The 17,670-nt window shown below is 36.5% G+C and overlaps 1 protein-coding gene across 6 annotated transcripts in view; it reads right to left on the reverse strand.

Annotated features, from left to right (window-relative positions):
* The window catches only part of LOC139936743 (rho GTPase-activating protein 26-like), a 60,729-nt gene extending 43,324 nt beyond the window's left edge, over positions 1–17,405 (reverse strand). For all 6 annotated transcript variants that reach the window (XM_071931651.1, XM_071931650.1, XM_071931649.1 and 3 more), the window contains exon 1: positions 17,064–17,405. In XM_071931651.1, coding sequence (XP_071787752.1) covers positions 17,064–17,217 — 154 coding nt within the window. In that variant the 5' untranslated portion in view covers positions 17,218–17,405. The remainder of the gene's footprint in view (positions 1–17,063) is intronic.
* Between the last annotated feature and the right edge of the window lie 265 nt (positions 17,406–17,670).

The following is a 17,670-nucleotide window of genomic DNA, read 5'->3' on the forward strand; positions in this document are numbered from 1 at the left end:
TGCAGTTCAAGGGCCTGTCAAATGTAAGTACATTGATACTATATATTGTGACTGGTGTCCTGCTCATTTATGCTTAGCTGACAATTGTTAAGCAATATTTTCTGCTTAAGCGGCCCTATGAAAGTGGGCCCTGATATATTAAGTATAATTTTATATTCTAAAGCAGTGTTCGCACTGGATTCATATTTTGGGTAACTTAACCATGACGCTGGGTAACATTCTGACGGGTTAACTTTCCCACCATCCGCACTTGGATTGATTTGACTCGGGGTAAACTTACCGAGACCGTGGGTAAACTAACCGAGCTGGCCCCCTGCGTAACATTGAATAGTTCGATAATCATGAAAATCTTATTCTTCCATGACAAAACATGTCGGCTTCTTCGGGTCACGGATGGATGGAAGATTTAACCGAGTCGTCGCGTCCGCATTGGACTTTCTGGCTTGGTCAAACTGACCTGGTCAATCTTCCTGGGCACCTTTGGCTCGGTTAAACTGCCCATTCGGGTCGGGTAAGTTACCTGGGAGGAAAACTTCCTGGGCACCTTTGGCTCGGTTAAACTACCCTTCGGGTCGGGTAAGTTACCTGGGAGGAAAGCTTCCTGGGCTGCTGGCATTAGACTTAAAATGGTTAAGTTACCCATTGGCTCGGTTAGTATACCCAAATTAAGTCCAATGCGAACAGGGCTTTAGACACCAGGGGTGGATTTCACATTGATTTTACATACATTAAGACAAGCCTTATCTTGAGTAAGGACGAATTACTCATCCTACATGTAACTTACTTACTACATGTAGCATGTAGTTTTTAATATATGTTAGGACTAGTCCTAAGTTAGCGCAAAGTTCTTTGTGAAATCGACCCCTAGGCCACTTTCTTCTTTTTCTTGAATGAATGCATTTAGCGTAATTCATGTGCAGTGCATGTGTATTACATGTAAATGTGCAAGCAAATCCCTTGTGCATGATGCACATAATGCGTAATTGCACACTAAGGAGGGTAGATTCATGTACTAGTCTGAATGTAGACCCCACCATTAATTATTAATCAAACTATTACTACACAGCAGTTTCAAGGGAACTATTGAATTATTCATAACTAAATCAGGGCGTTTGTCCACTGGCTCGACCTCAGAGGAATTCTCACTTTATAATAAATTGTGGCAGCGTTACTGTATGGCAATGTCAGGGAGAAGGTAAATGGTGCAGTTAGGAAATATATGAACAAAATATGCTTAAAAATACATACAAACATAGTCCTGTCTACTTTTTCATGTTTTTTTTTTAAATGGTTAAAAATACACTTCAACCTTTTTCAACCTTTTTAACTAATTTTTTTTCTGATTGTCTGATTCTTGAAATATTGATGGAAGCATAAGTTTGTATTCTAAAATAAACACATCAAACCAAGTAAATCCTGCCTTACCAAAAACATTTAAGAATTGTTTATTTTATTACATTGACTTTGTGCATTTTGTTCTATTTTGGTTGTGGCTTTTTAAAATAAATGCAAGGTTTCAGTATTCTTACAACCACTTGTATGGAAAAAGTAAGAACATTTTACTGAGTCACAGGGCTGACACAGGCTCTAAAAAGACTTTTCGGACTATTTAATAATAACTTTCCAGATTTTTCTGAGGGCCTTGAAATCGCAAATCTGACTTAGTCATGCCTCAGGACACATGCACTGTGTTAAATTGCACAAAGTTACATAAAGATGACATATAACAGGCTGATTGCCTTGGTGCCCTTTGATAAGATAGAGTTATCCTTTACAGAGAAAAAACTGCCTTGCCCTTACAAGAAAAAAGTACTGGTTCATCACATTATCAGGTGTGACATTATCAAACTTTTGTATAAAACATTATAATGTTATGTTTAATTTTGTAAATGATACTTTTTACTTTTTAATGTGCATTGTAAAATCAGCTTCAAACGAACCTTCAGGCTACAATTTCCGGTTCGATTCAATGAAGAAGGAAAAAACTGAATAAAACAATAAATAAAATGTCTTTTAGAAAGTAATTACCTACAAGTACATGTAGGCCTACATCATAGAGCAAGGACTTGCTCAAGATGCCTACATGCACGGATGCATTAGTCACTTCGAATGGTACACTTTCATTTGTAGTATGCACATACTTTTTATAATGCAATTGCTTCCAAATATCAAACGAGGTCACCACAGGAACAATGTTATGCACTGATGAACATTGTGACAGTTAATAAATAATTGGTCATTATAATGAATTGGTCCGGGACTTGGCACATATATTCACCAGATGTCCATCTATACATGTCAGGCCTGATAGTTCACGGAGACAACGAAGGCGATTGCCTCATTGCCCCCTTGTCATTGCCTTGGTGCCCTTCAAAAGATCCAGTAGAACTTGTCAATTTCCTCATTTACATGTATTGCCCTTTGCCAAGAAGAACATGCCGTGGTGCCCTTTCAAAAACGAAGCATACAGGCCTGTCCATCTACCATGGAACAATTATGTGTGCCCAAGACAAATAAAGAGCAATTGTGTTGGAAATTAGGGGCAAAAAAAAAATTGAGGCATTGGCATCTGGGGAGTAAGGGGGCACCTTGACTGATAGCCGATCCGGTGTAATGTCAATATTCTGAGTTACTACCAAATTACTGAGCCATGGAATCTAAGGCCAAATAAAAAAACAAATCATGTTAGCGCCTGCCTGTTTGTTTGAAAAATGGAAGGCGAGGGCCCCCCCCCCCCCTTTATTTTTTAAACACTTTTTTATAGAGAACTGGCTCGGCTATTTAAAAAAAAAAAAAAAATTCGCCTGAGATCGTTTAAATGTATCCTTTCCTTTTTTGAGAAAGTAAAAGAAGGACAAAAAAAGGAGGTGGATTCTAAAAAGGAAGGGGGCGGGGTTGGTGGATTTAGTGAGGAATAGACTTTTTTGGGCAAACTGTTTTTCTCTTTATAATGCTGATTTCAACCAAATATTGATTTTGAACACATTGCATGTAATTTACAACATTTGAATTTTCGTGCCGTTTCCTTTTGCCACTCGGGCACACCCAAATTTCCAATACATTACAGACAACTGAGACGAGCAGCGAAAACTAAATAAATACAAAACAAACATAAAATATTTATTGTACAAGTGTAACAGTTCTTCCTTGCAGAGTAAAGTACAAATTCACTTAAATATATTGAGAATGATGCCCAAAAAAATTTACTGGTACTTTACAAATTATTGCTAGCTTGTTTTTCCTCAAGTCCATAGCTTTAAAAGGCTGGTTTACATTTGCTATCGTATCTTTACGACCTTATCAACTAGGACTCTAATTTATAGACAATCTGTAGTTTACATACTGTACATGTACAGCAAGGCTGTTTTCACGAACAGCAAATAAATTAAAAATTGTAATCACACATTTTGGCAAATTGGTGTAATAATTAACACATTTTGGATGTTACCATTGACCCCAATATTTTGTCAAAATTTCAATTCATGAAATGATACTGTTTCCAGATTGTTCTGTAAAAAATACACTAATTAGAGGTGTTAGCACAATGTTAATTATTATCAGATTAAGGGTTTTCTCAAAAAGCCAATCTTCGATTAACCAATTTTTGATAGTACCAAAAATGAGTGAGCTCTGTCATTTTGTGGTCTGAGACATTTGCATCATGACCTAATGTAGATATGTTTGATTTTTCTTTGAGCTACTTACCGACTAGATAAGAGCCTGTTCATACTTCCTGCGAATGTGATACAAATTTTGACAAAACAAATTCGCAACGATAATTTGCATTGCAGTTGAAATGTGCTCAACTCCTGCGAAACATTCGCTTTGAAAACAGCCATGTACGTGTAACGTCAAAATTCAAAACTGCACATTTACATTCCATGATGTACAATGAACCGGGCTTTACAAGCAATACAAAGTAGCTAAGCTAAAAAAAAATTACGCTTAAACCAGAATAAGGTCACCAGCCAAAAAACTATGTCAATGTCGCAGTGATGTCGCATGCACAATCTGTGCCCTGCAGCAATATTTGTTTCTGCTTTTTAAGCAGCTCTACGAAATAGGGCGCAGTACACATAATATTCACTGGAATGCGTACTTTTAAATAACTGATACTGGTCCCCCTCGATTTTCCTGTATGTAATCCATTATCAATCCACGGTACCCTAATACAGGGAATTAAAGCATGCATAAACATTATAGTCTGATTGACGTCACATGACCAAGGGGACGCTCTCGGCACTCCACGATCCTTTTAACTACAAATAGCACCCCAAAAAGCATGTCGCAAACACGGGCGTCTTTGGAAAATATTAAAAATGGTCTTTTTACCTCGGGGGTCACAACCAGAACATGGTGCCTTAATTAAATGAAAGGGTTTTATTCTCCGATTGCACGTAAGAAATTGTTCTGCTTATGATTTGTGTTTTTTTTTTTTTTTTTTCCCTAATTTTTTTCACTTCCATTAATTGTCTGGTATACCGATGACATCCCAAAGTACATGTAGGTTTACCTAAACAGAGAACAATTTCATCCAGCAAATTTGCATAAACAGCAAGATATTTAGAAGAAGAAAAAAACATTCACATTATTGTAACACATGGTGATTTTATCTCACCCCTGGGTCAAAATTTGATGGTTTTGCTCACCACATAGGTCTGTGCTTACGCCCAAAAAATTGCCTGCTTCACAGGGAAAAATTTTGCCGTAAAGCAGAGCCATGAAATAGGACCGCTGGTTTTTTTCAGAACAAACAACTCTTTCTCAAAAAGATTACTCTTGTTGTCATCTGCAAACTCGTAACTTTCTTATTAACTTGTCAAAAAATAGCAAGATATTTGATACTTGTATCCTTTCTTAATTAATTCAGTTATCATTATAATATAACAAGATGGCTTGTTCAAGATGGCTTGTTGGTGTTCTTAATGTATGACATGAATCTATAGATGCTTAATTTTAACATAATAAAGACTGACAGTCCAATAAAGAGTGTAACTGAGGTGTCATCACGACTACCTGTCCCACACACGACGCTAATGTGTTTTCCACACATGTGTACATTATGAGTTTGACAGCACTATTTTGTATGGTATGGTCTAATCAAAAGTCATCATGACTCTACTGAACGCACATAAACTCACTTAGCAATGACAAATAACTGTAACTGCAGAAACATGTATCATCCCTGAAACAACACTGATTGATAATTCCATGAAAACACACTTAAATGCTAAGCAAGGGAAATCACCATGTCAGTGTACATGTAGCTGGATGAGTTTATCAGCCTTTACGCCCCAACTGTGACCTATTATTTCCAAGCTAAATTTTGCAAACTAGTAATAATATAATTTTAAAAATCATCATCTTTTTTTGTCTGATTTTGGTAAGCAGCTTCACATCCTGTCCTTTGAAAGTTCTTGCAAAGCAAATATAAGTAAGAAACCATTCCTACTAGGACTACCCAAGCAAAATGGTTTTTTTTTTGTGCTTGACAAATTAGTGTGCCTGACAGAGTCTTTAAGAAAACGGCCCTTGAAGCCATAATGAATATAGAGAAGAGAATCAACTCTTCTAAAGGAATGCAGAGCAGAATTGCTTTAGGGGTCTTCTTTTTTAAGGACACACTGCACAGTGCTACGCTGTGCTGTAATCAAATACACAACACTAAAGAGAAGGTTGTCTTACTAGTCTGGGCCAGCCTGGCAAAGAAAACTGCAGGAGTCAATTGCTTGTGTTTACTGCCAGGGTCGTGGAAATACATGTTAAAAAGATCTAAGGGCTAAGATCTGCTTCTTAAAATAGATGAATAAAGCTGGCGCCTTCATCAATGGAAGGACTCGTCAAAGGATAGCAGATTATCTTTTTAAATATTGAGAGTAATTCATGCACATTGGATTAAAGTATACTTTACAGCAAGGAGAAAGGATGGCTCTAGGTTTACAGTGAACTGTCTGGTTTGGGTTTTTTTTATGGCTGAGCTTCTTCAAGTTTTATCTACATATTTTAAGATCAGAAAGAAGAAAAAAAATCTTCATGGCTGTGCGTTTTGATAATGATGTATGCATATGTAAATAACTAGTTCAGATACTGCTCTTTTACTTTTTGAGGAAGAGGGAATTGAATTAAAGCATTTTCTAGTGATACATTTGGTGAAACATTTTTTCAAAAATTAACAAAAAGTGCAGATAAATGTTTGTTTGTTATTGGATTGTCAAAGTAATCAATATCAATTTTAATCAACAGCAAAAAAGACGTATGTTTAAAAGCTAAAAACAGGAATAAAAAAAAAGAATCACAAAAAGTCAAAATAAATGTCCCATAAAACTAAAAGCTTTAATGGTGGTGATGTGCAGCCATTCAGAATGGTTAATTATAAATTTTACAGATTTAATCAATTAAAGGGGCTCTGTCATCATGATCAGAGCAAGCCTGTGGCTGTGTGTACAGTGTACATGGAAAAACCCAGTAAGTGCACAGACGCAGGACCTCACGGGGTATCTATTTATGGAGAGAGAGAGAGCATGCGAGCTGTAACTGGGTGAGAGTTCAGAACTCCATTTAGAGCCAACAGAGCTGCTTTAATTCCACAAATTGTTTCTGTTTATGTTCAATCATAAGTTCAAATAGCGTCATCTGTGTGATGTTATTGTTACTAGACTGCGTGCCACTCATCGTGCCGTTCATCGTACGTGAACGTACAGGGAGACTAGAGACTAGAGACGCTCTACCGTAATTTGAAGTACATGTGTGTATCAGTAACTTTTATTCATTAATTGATTGTACATATTTGTTGGGGTTACTGGATAAGTAAACCCATACACTGAGAAGTGGAGGCTTCGAATGAAGAAACTCAGATGATGAGGAGCCAAGCAAGTGATATGTGAAGTACTGTTTATAGATGGGACTATTGCATGATTTTTTAGATTGCTTTAGCCGACTGAATTAAGTGATTTAATTGATTGTGGGTTTAAGCAATGATTACTCCGATTTACCCACTGAATGTTGTACATGGTTGTAAATAATTGTTGTTGTAAATATATTATCTAAATTCAACATGGTCTCATGTCGTCATTTCTTCGAGTATGTTATTTAGTTTACACGGGGTCATCATCACTCATTAATTCTTTTTATATAATATTGTGGAAAGTGGTGACACCATACACAAACCCACTACCCACATTTGTGGAGGAAGAAAGACAAACAAAAATGGTCAAAACAACTATTTTCTGAACAGTCCCTTGAAGGCTCGGGACACATTTGGTAATTGTCAAAAAAACAGTATTCTCACTTGGTGTATCTCAAAATGTATGCATAAAACAACAAACCTGTGAAAATTTGAGCTCAATTGGTCGTCAAAGTTGTGAGATATAAATGGAAGAAAAAAAGGGAAAAAATGGGTGCTTTCAGATGCTTGATTTCTAGACCTCAAATTCTAAATCTGAGGTTTCAAAATCAAATTCGCGGAAAATTACTTCTTTCTCAAAAAAACTACTTCACTTCAGAGAGAGCTGTTTCTCACAATGTTTTATACTATCAACCTCTCTCCCCATTACTAGTTACCATGTAATGTTTAATGCTAGTAATTATTTTGAGTAATTACCAATAATGTCCACTGCCTTTAAAGGCTCGGGACACATTTGGTAATTGTCAAAGACCAGTCTTCTCACTTGGTGTATCCCAACATGTACATGCATACAATAACAAACCTGTGGAAATTTAGGCTCAATTGGTCATCGAAGTTGCAAGAAAATAATAAAAGAAAAATACATCCTTATTGCACAATTTTGTGTGCTTTAAGATGCATTGACAAGATTGAGTGAGAAAGTACCTTTCTCAAAAACCAAGTTACTTCAGAGGGAGCTGTTTCTTACAATGTTTTATACTATCAACAGCTCTCCCTTGCACCTGACCAACTAAGTTTTTATGCTTTCACTTAAATCTTGAGTGTAATACCAACAGTGTCCAGTGCCTTTAAAATCCCCGCTTTCTCTAAAAGATGAAAATTTGTCAGCGCACTAAAATAATAGTTTTACTTTCTCCACACAAAACAAACACTGTCTGATGTGATTACATGTATCAAAGTGAACATTGGCTTTAGCGTTATTTTGACTCCCAAAGAATGTGCGATGGAATTTGTTACGGCTCTCTCAAGCAGGGCATAGGATATTAATTGCTTGAACCATGGAGGCAAGCTTGAACTATGAAACATGCGCGGAGTGTTTTGGTGCGTCAACCTTTATAGTTTGTTACACATGCAAAGGGAATTTTTTAATAGCTGCGTTGAGGATGATGAATTGCCTCAAAGAATTTCAGTCGTTGGCCAGTTCAAAGTATCTCTATAAAGAGTATAATTTGCAATTTGTCAACTTTACATCGGAGGATTGAAGACATATTTACATGATGTTTTGTTTACTTTTCAACAGTGTAAATTCTGCCAGGGGATACACAATTACATGTTTTGAACCGCATACCTTATGAAAAATTTGGTTTAAAAAATGCTTGAAGTTTAAAAAGGTTAACTTTTGATGGAGATTCATCAATGTAGTAAGATTTGCGGCACACTGTGTAATGATAGGCTACATGTACAATGTATAATTGAGTTGGGGTGGTTCTGAAAAGAATTGTTGGTTTCAACTTGATGTTTCGATCAGTATGTTCTGATCATCTTCTAAAGCTGGCTTTCTCCAGAATATGATCAGAGCATACTGATCGGGACGTTGAGTCGAAACCCTTGGTTCTTTTCAGTATATCAGATTTCCACCATGCAAAGTTTCAACTCCTACCTGAGATTTATCTATTTGGATTCATTGTGAAAAGAATGCATACAATGCTTGAAAATTCATATGACAAAAAAAAAATGGCAATTTTGAGGGATGTTCAAGGTGAAAGACCGCATGGGGAAGCGAATGTACCTGTTCAGTGTACCTACAGGAAGGAAATGGGTCCAGTATACATGTACATACAGTATGTACAGTGTGTCATGATCACGTGTAAACCAGCTAACATTTGCATCATGCATCAGGGAGATTTTGTACAACAACCAGGGAGATAATGAATTTTGGTTTTTACCCATACACCGATGTTGTGTGTTAGCACTGTATACTCAGTACTTTCCCGAGTCCTGTGAAAAAAATATCACAGGCATGTTACTCGGGTGAGATTCGAGCCCACGACCCTTGCATTTAGAGCAGTGTCTTACCAACTAGACTACCAAGGTTGCCCAGTAGCTACGTGCAGTTCAAATACGATGTTTTGGCAGCGGGTACATACACACATCGGTGTATGGGTAAAAACCAAAATTAATATATTTTTTATCCCCAATGCAAATTTAACACCTCTTAAATCAGGGAGATATTTAGCATTCCATTCAACCATGCAGGTAGAAATGATTCTACCTAAATAATAGGGATAGGTTTCTAGAATCAGGGAGTTTTTGTACAACAATCAAGCAGGGAGAAAATTAGAATTTCCATTCAGAATGGTAGGGTAAAAGTTTCCATACTAGGGGAGTTATTCAATAATTTGTTTATAAAGAGGGTTTAGTTGGTAGCTGTGATATGCACAAGCCAGCCTATTGGAATCAGACGGTTTATCTTCTTCTTTTTCCATCAGGGGTGCTACTTTTTTGTCTTTGCTCCCATTTCAGTCATATTTTTTAATGGTTCTGTTTTTTGTACTCTGCATTTTTACCTGTAAAATAAATGAATGAAATCAATTGAAATCAAATGAAATCAAATGAAATTAAATCTACTCAAAATATACCTGAAAGTCTTTAAAAACATTTCGGTTCAAAGGGGTTCCGTATTAATTATCCAAAATAAATAGTAGGAAGGGTGGGTTATGAAACCGTTATCATTGCACAGCGATCTCCCCTCCCCCTCCTTAATTTAAATCAATATAATAAAACCATGATAATATCATAATACCAAGGCTGTATCTTACAATGGAGAAAATACACGTGTAGTCTAGCCTTTTGTTTGAGCTGTATCTAGGAATCAAAGTTCAAGATGCACAAATCTACATGAATGTGTATGTAGTGAAAACATTATGGGGATTTTAATGTTAAAAAAGTTTACACCCCAAATATAGGGCCTACATGTACATTAACATAGTTGGTTTCTTGTAAATATTTGCCTTAAAGGCAGTAGACAGTATTGGTAATTACTCAAAATATTTATTAGCATAAAACCCTACTTGGTTACGAGTAATGGGGAGAGGTAGGTAGTATAAAACATTGTGAGAAACATCTCCCTCTGAAGTGCCATAATTTTTGAGAAAAGAAGTAATTTTCAACGAATTTGATTTCGGGACCTTAGATTAAGAACGAGGTCTTGAAATCAACCATCTACTAGACACACAAAACTTTGTGAGATAAGGATGTTTTTTCTTTCTTTCATTAATATCTCGCAAGTTTGATGACTGAATGAGCTCAAATTTTCACAGGTTTGCTATTTTATGCATATGTTGAGATACACCAACTGTGCAGGCTAGTCTTTGACAATTATCAATAGTGTCGACTGCCCTTAATTATTTGTAATCGCAGGAAAACAGTTAAGGGCACCCTATGAGGAGATTGTAAATTTCTACTGGGGCATTTCAAGGGCACCAAGGCAATGATCAGGGGGCATGAAGATGCTTTATTACTAAATTGCACTCATGAATAAACATTTAGCATATCAGTGACCGGGTTAAAACAATAGATGCTTTCCATCACAAACATGATGAGTTCATTGAATTAACTTCTTGTAGCTGAAATAATTGTTTGTGTGGCATCACATCAATTAACGGTAACAAAGTGGACAGAAATACAGTCCGAGTGGCCCTGGTGAGTCACAACAGACCTTTAGCAGCTGAAGGCAACTGACTGTGAACAGGTGAAGATTGGGCTACGTGTACATGTATGGTGAATCCACAAATTATTTTGGGGGTTGGGGGCTACATACTGTACATGGTGAATTCACAAATTATTTTGGGGGTTGGGGCTACATTCTGTTCAGTACATGGTGAATTCACAAATTATTTTCGGGGTTGTTAAAGGAACACGTTGCCTTGGATCGGTCGAGTTGGTCTTTGAAAAGCGTTTGAAAACCGTTTTTTATAAAATGCATATGGGTAGAAAGATGTTGTAAAAGTAGAATACAATGATCCACACAAACATGCCTCGAAATTGCGTGGTTTTCCTTTTACCTTGTCGACTAACACGTCGGCCATTTATGGGGGTCAAAATTTTGACTCCCTTAAATGGCCGACCATGTTAGTTCGCACAGTAGAAGGAAAACCACGTAATTTCGAGGCAAACTTGTGTGGATCATTGTATTCTACTTTTAAAACATCTTTCCAACCATATGCATTTTATAAAAAACGGTTACAAACGCTTTTGTTTTGACCAACTCGTCCGATCCAAGGCAACGTGTTCCTTTAAAAAAAATACCAACTGTACATTTGATGCAAAGGTGCATGTAGACAGCCAACCAGAAGAAATTCCTTCTACATGGATGTAGATGATGTTGTCACATATATTTTAAAGTTATTTACAAGGATTTTCATAATGTTTCTCCCGAAGACGAGCAGAGTACATGTAGGCAGAGTACACGTCAGGACCAGACCAGCTCTTTTCAGAGCCAACACTCCCTCCCTCAAAAGAGTTAATATACATGGTTGTACCTACATGTACCTGCAACTGCAAGTTTACTATTTAGTATTTATAGTTACTTCTTTCGGAAATTGAGCTTCTATGGGAATTTTTATTTTGTCAGGGGTTCTTCCATCCAAATTTCAGGAAACATTTTAAAATGCATCCAGGCAAAGACCTTGCCAATGCACGTAGGCCATGTCCACACTGACTGATATCCGAAGCCTTTAGTCTGTGTAGATTTTTTTATAATTATTAGCATGAAAATCTCACTCATCAACCACTTTACATGTAACGCCAAATAGGGAAAACCCACACATTCAGGTAGGGACTAAAATCAGGAACATAACAATAGGCCTACATTTAGGGACTGAAAACCCTGTCCGCATGCAAGGCTCTGATCTTGTTCTGGGTTTGAACCAGGGGTCAGAGAGGTGAAAGACAGAGAGGAAACAGTGACCACCGAAACAAACCTGAATGAACCATCAATACAAAAGTCTATTGATATTATACAGAATGCCAACAGGATGTGTCACTGACCAGCATGAATTAACACTGTACAAATTGTACAGTATAATGACCATTGACCTTGGGATTAAAAAGTCACCTTGATTTGCACATAAATAAGACTCCATAATCAAGTGTCCTTATGAAAGGACCTGTACACTGTGCTATGAGAACAGTTGTCACAATAGATTGGTAAAACTTCTGTCATGTTGACAATATCAACTTTGTCAATGACAATTCCAGATTGCCAAGACTTATTTTGCTATTCTTCGTGCCCAATCTAATAATAGTTCTAATTACTGTGGAACATTTTGCTAACACCCAATAGATCCATGTGGTCTACAGGGCTCCGCAAGCGCAGAATTCTGTGGTAAGCTTAAAATTGAACAGAGAACACTACATGTAGACACGTTTACTCCTGTCTACAGTTGAAAGTCACAAATTTTGAAGAACAAAATGAACTTTTTGTCAATACAGAATCATCTTGCCATGATTGCCACAAATCCATATTTCTTATTTCCTGTATTGCATTGTAATATTTAGGCAAAATAAAAACTACAAGACAAAGTGTGCTTTTGTGTACAATGTCTACAAATTCGCATTTTGTAAAACCAACAATTTTTGGTTGAAGATGACCGATCTTAACAAATTTCGTCCACAAACAATACTTTTTTTGTACATGTATCAAATGCAATGCATAGTAAGGCACAGTCACCATGCGCGAAAATAAATGTCATAAATTTAGAATGGTGAATGTCGTCATTCCAAATTTGGACTGTATAGTAGATTCAAGAGTTTGCCTCTCAACAAAAAACCAAGACAAACTCTCCCCATTCGAGCCTTGAGGGGAGAGGCTTATACCGGCCAAGTCAACACAAGCCCCTAGTGTTTACATGCATTTATCAGGAGGTGATCTCCCCACACTCCTTCTCATCACCGATGAGAATGCATGATACACGATGAGAATGCACACGCGGCCATCTTGAGAGGGTAAGATGCACAAGGATGAGTCACTCAGCTACGGGTTGGTCATCATCATCATTCACGACCCATCGCCACAGGTGGAATATGGTGAGTGACACTCCTTGCATAATGGCAGGAAGGGTGTCCCAAATATTGAAAACATTGGACTATTTTTACGACAAAGAGATAATTTATACGTATAAGTGTTTGTACGTATGTGTACGTACGTAGTACATGTTTACATACATGTATATTATGTACATGTATAGGATATCAAAATTGAAAGTGAGCCTGACTTGGGAACAAAACTATGCATTCAGAGTTCTTGTCAAGTTTTTGTCAAAATCCTGCTAAACCTTTTAACAACATTATGAAAGCATCTGTGAGATAATTCACTTTTACTATTTGTTTCATTTGTCACTGTTTAAAGCCATTATACACTTTCGGTAAACAGTATTGTCCAAGTCCCACACTTCGTGTATCACAACTTATACATAAAACCACAAACCTGTGAAAATTTAGGTTCAATCGGTCATCAGAGTCAGGAGAAAATAAAAGGAAAACCCATTCTTGTTTCCGCACGTGTTTAAAATAAATCCGTAATTCTCACTTAACGAGAATTTATATTGTTTTAAAATCTTTTCTCAAAAAGTAAAGCATTTCAGGGAACAATATTTCAAGAGAAGTCTTTCACCATTACCTTCTGTAAACCCTGTAAATTATTTGTAAATCTGTTTTTTTTGTTTTTTTTCTGTACCGAAAGTGTATAATGGCTTTAAAATAACTTCTGAATAGGATAATACAACATGTACATTGTATTACATGCTTGCTTCACAGTTGGAGCAGACCTTGTGTGATGTCTTAGAGGTACAACTATATTTGGAAAACGTACAGCTACAACAAACGTATTAAAGCGAGGCGCACAGGATCAGCTACTGATCTACGTACCTTCTAACTGAGGGTGTTCTACTCAAGTGACCTCATAGGTACAAACTGTAAATTTGGTCTATATTGGTACAAGTTTCGAGTCATCGGATTAATGTTGACCCTCAAATGAGAATGATGCATCCTTAATTTTAAATCAACATAATTAAATGGTGTACAGTGTAGTATAAGTATGGTCAGAGTGGAAAACCTCCCTTGCGATATTTTTGCTTGAAATGATTTACATGTACAGTACCTAAAAGTATTTTTTTAGAGAAAATAGAAATATGTAGCTGTAGCAAACTGCTTACCAACCAAAAATACGGTACCTAATGGTATGCGAAAAATACATAGTTAATGGTTTAACGTATCAACTAGGATCAACCCTACTCAGAGTATTTCCTGAAGGCTGGTTTTGAGAGATTTGGTAAAAAAGATAAGCTCTAATCGCAAATTCAAAATCTTTTGTTTTTCTTGCGACTTATTGAAAACAGATTGTGATTTAAAAACTTTCACAGGTTTCTTTTTAAAAAAAAAAGAAGAGAATTTTAGCAAGATTTATGAGCAATCAATGCTGATGTAGTTTGGCATCAGGGAATTTGTTATAGTGCACTATAATACATTGGCATGCTGTATGCTCACACCTGAACTTAGTTATTGGTATCCCAAGAGCTACGTAATGTCTACTGTCCACTGAATACCTCAACAAATGAAAGTTACATTCACTGGATTCAACTGTTGTTTAACAATTTAAAGGTCATATTATATTTATTTATTTATTTATTTATTTATTTATTTATTTCCAGGCGAACGGTACATGCAAAGAATAGGCAATAAAAAATAAGACTACACAGAGAACAAGCCTGCGGATAACCAAAAAGCGAAAATAATCACTATCTAAAGGACAATAACAATGACAAAGGCACAAAAGGACACAAGGACAAAAAAAAAACCCATAACAATTGCACATCAAAAATAGATTGTTTTTAGTCAAAAGTAACATCTTGGGCAACTTGTTGGAAAGTCCCCAGGTTATGTATTTCAGGAAAATGGGATGGCTGTTTCAGCAGGATCAAAGCTGTTTTGAATTCCCAGAAAAGGTATGAAAGGAAATACCCTAATCAGCACCAACACATGTTTCAGGCATCCCCATGGATACCCCCAATCAGGCCCCCAATCAGGGTTGAAGTTTGCTTGAATGAAGGAAAAATACTTGCACATTTACTCATCAAAGACGGTAAGACAGGGCTAAAGAGTGTCAGAAAAAAACCTTAAATATTGGATGAGTTTTCAAAGCCTTCTTTGAAGCATCCTAGAGTAATGGAATTCCAATATGTGCCTGGAATACATGGTCGTATGTTCTGCCGGCCTGGAATTACACATGTGCCACTGAGGCCATGAACTTTGGTTGCCCTGGTATTTGCCTTGATGCCCCATCAAATTTTATCCATATATTTTAAGATTTCCAATGGTTGCAAGTGCTCTTTGCAAAATAAACATGGTCTTGCCCTATAGAAGATGAAATTTGAGGCCTGGTTCTGGGCACATGAAGAACAGTAATGTCTGAACATGAGCGGACATGACACATTGATCCAGATGATCTTTTCAGTGACCAGCCTGTGTAGTCTTATTATTTATCATCATTGCTTGTGAATTAACTCTTCTCTAAAGTCAAGTTATTGAAATTATTGATAAATCAACCATAAACAAATTTAAACTTAGTTTAAAATGTCCCCAATTATTATATAAAATGATGTTTAAAATCAGGATGTGCATAAAATCAGATTTTATACTCAGAATAAAAACATTGAAACCCATCTGTAAAGGCCTACTCCCCAGGAAGCTGAGATGGTCTAGAGAATGAATTAAAGGCCCAGTGACCAGGGGTAATAATGTTGGAAGCGCTATGTAAAAACTGGTAGTTATTTTACAACTAGTTTTATTCTTTAACAGTCAGATTCTGATGCTTAAAGGGAAGGTACACGTTTGGTAATTACTCAAAACAAATATTAACTTAAAAACTGACTTGGTACCTAGCATTGGTGAGCTGATGATAGTATAAAACATTGTGGGAAACGACTCCCTCTGAAGTAACGTAGTTTTTGAGAAAGAGGTGATTTCTCACTAAAATAATAAAATACTTCTATATTCTAGCGAGAAGTCTTTAAGTCCTATCTGAAAGCACACAAATTTATTTTCTCCCAACTCCGATGACCAATTGAGTTCAAATTTTCACATGTTTGTTATTTTATGCATATGTTGAGATACATTAAGTGAGAACACTGGTCTTTGACAATTACATGTACCAACAGTGTACCTTCCCTTTAAAGGTGAATTTCCCACCTTAGTTTTTAAACTGGCACAAACTGTATTAGCAGCGCTGTCCCATGCTATTACGTTAGTTATAAAATTAAATGTCAATTTATATGAATGATGACAATGTTCCTGCAAAATATGTTTTGGAAAGGTTTCCGTATGGCGCCACCACTTTTTCATTCGATATGAAATAATATAGTATCTAATTTACCTCAATGAGATATCCCTTTGTGTAAAAATAAGTGAAAAGGTGGTGGCGCCATACGGAAAGTTATCCTATGTTTATGTTTATTATTAATTTATTAATTAAAATACTTTTAAAATAAAAATTATTTCAACCAAAAAGTTTGGTTTAAACTTTAAAAATAAAATTAATGCCAAGGGCATGGGCTAAATTTAATGTTTTAGGCATGATTATTATGGAAAAATGAAAATTATTAAACTTAGGTAGTAACATATCACAAGCATTTTTCACTGTAAACAATTCTATTGCACTACACAACACAATGAAAATGCAAAACAATGCTTCAACAACAATGGTTTACAAATTACTGTCGCCCTCTCTCTCACTCAGTCAGTGTCTGGTGTGTGTAAATTAATACTAAAGCGTGCTCAGTCAGTGGTCACACACACAACACTGCTTGTAAAAGGTAATGTTTATTGATAATACATGTCACATTTAATATGCCAAATATTCAAAAACCCAAGAAACAATACTCACTTCTTGCGGCGGCTAATAACGCTTTACCATCCCGTATCAACTCTTTAATCGCCTTATTCGTGTGTTCAAGTTCATTTTCATGCGAGTGTAAACTATCTCGAAATTCAGGACTGTCGAGGTAGCACTCGCTAAATTCCAACGGTTGTAGCACCATCTTGGCAACTGATAAATATAGTTTTCTTCTGCTGACAGGAATCACACTGCTTCGGGCATGATGTTTACAGTAATTCTGCTTATATCCTCTGCCGGTTTAGCCGAAAAATTACACCGGATTTGAGCAACACACGTTGGCTATATTTCCATTGATGACAGCAAACTCGCACTCCCTGCCCATTTTTCCCAATATGGCGAGTCGGTGGAGTACGCATGCGTGCTTCAATCAGTGTGTCGTCATCACACGGCGGCTAGTCTCTGTCATGTCTTTTTTTTTTGACATGTAAGACCTTGGCCGGCTGGTTTATTGAAAGGAGACTACTCATTAAAGGGATTCCAGAAGAAGGTCGTGCCCCGAGAGATAAAAAGTCAATGTTGTTAATATAATAGCGGATACATTAATCCCCATCTGAAGAGATATTTGACCAGATGCACCCCCGTATTGATGAGTAGA

The sequence above is a fragment of the Asterias amurensis genome, chromosome 4 (genome assembly GCF_032118995.1).
Source record: "Asterias amurensis chromosome 4, ASM3211899v1".
In the NCBI taxonomy this organism is placed as follows: Eukaryota; Metazoa; Echinodermata; class Asteroidea; order Forcipulatida; family Asteriidae; genus Asterias; species Asterias amurensis.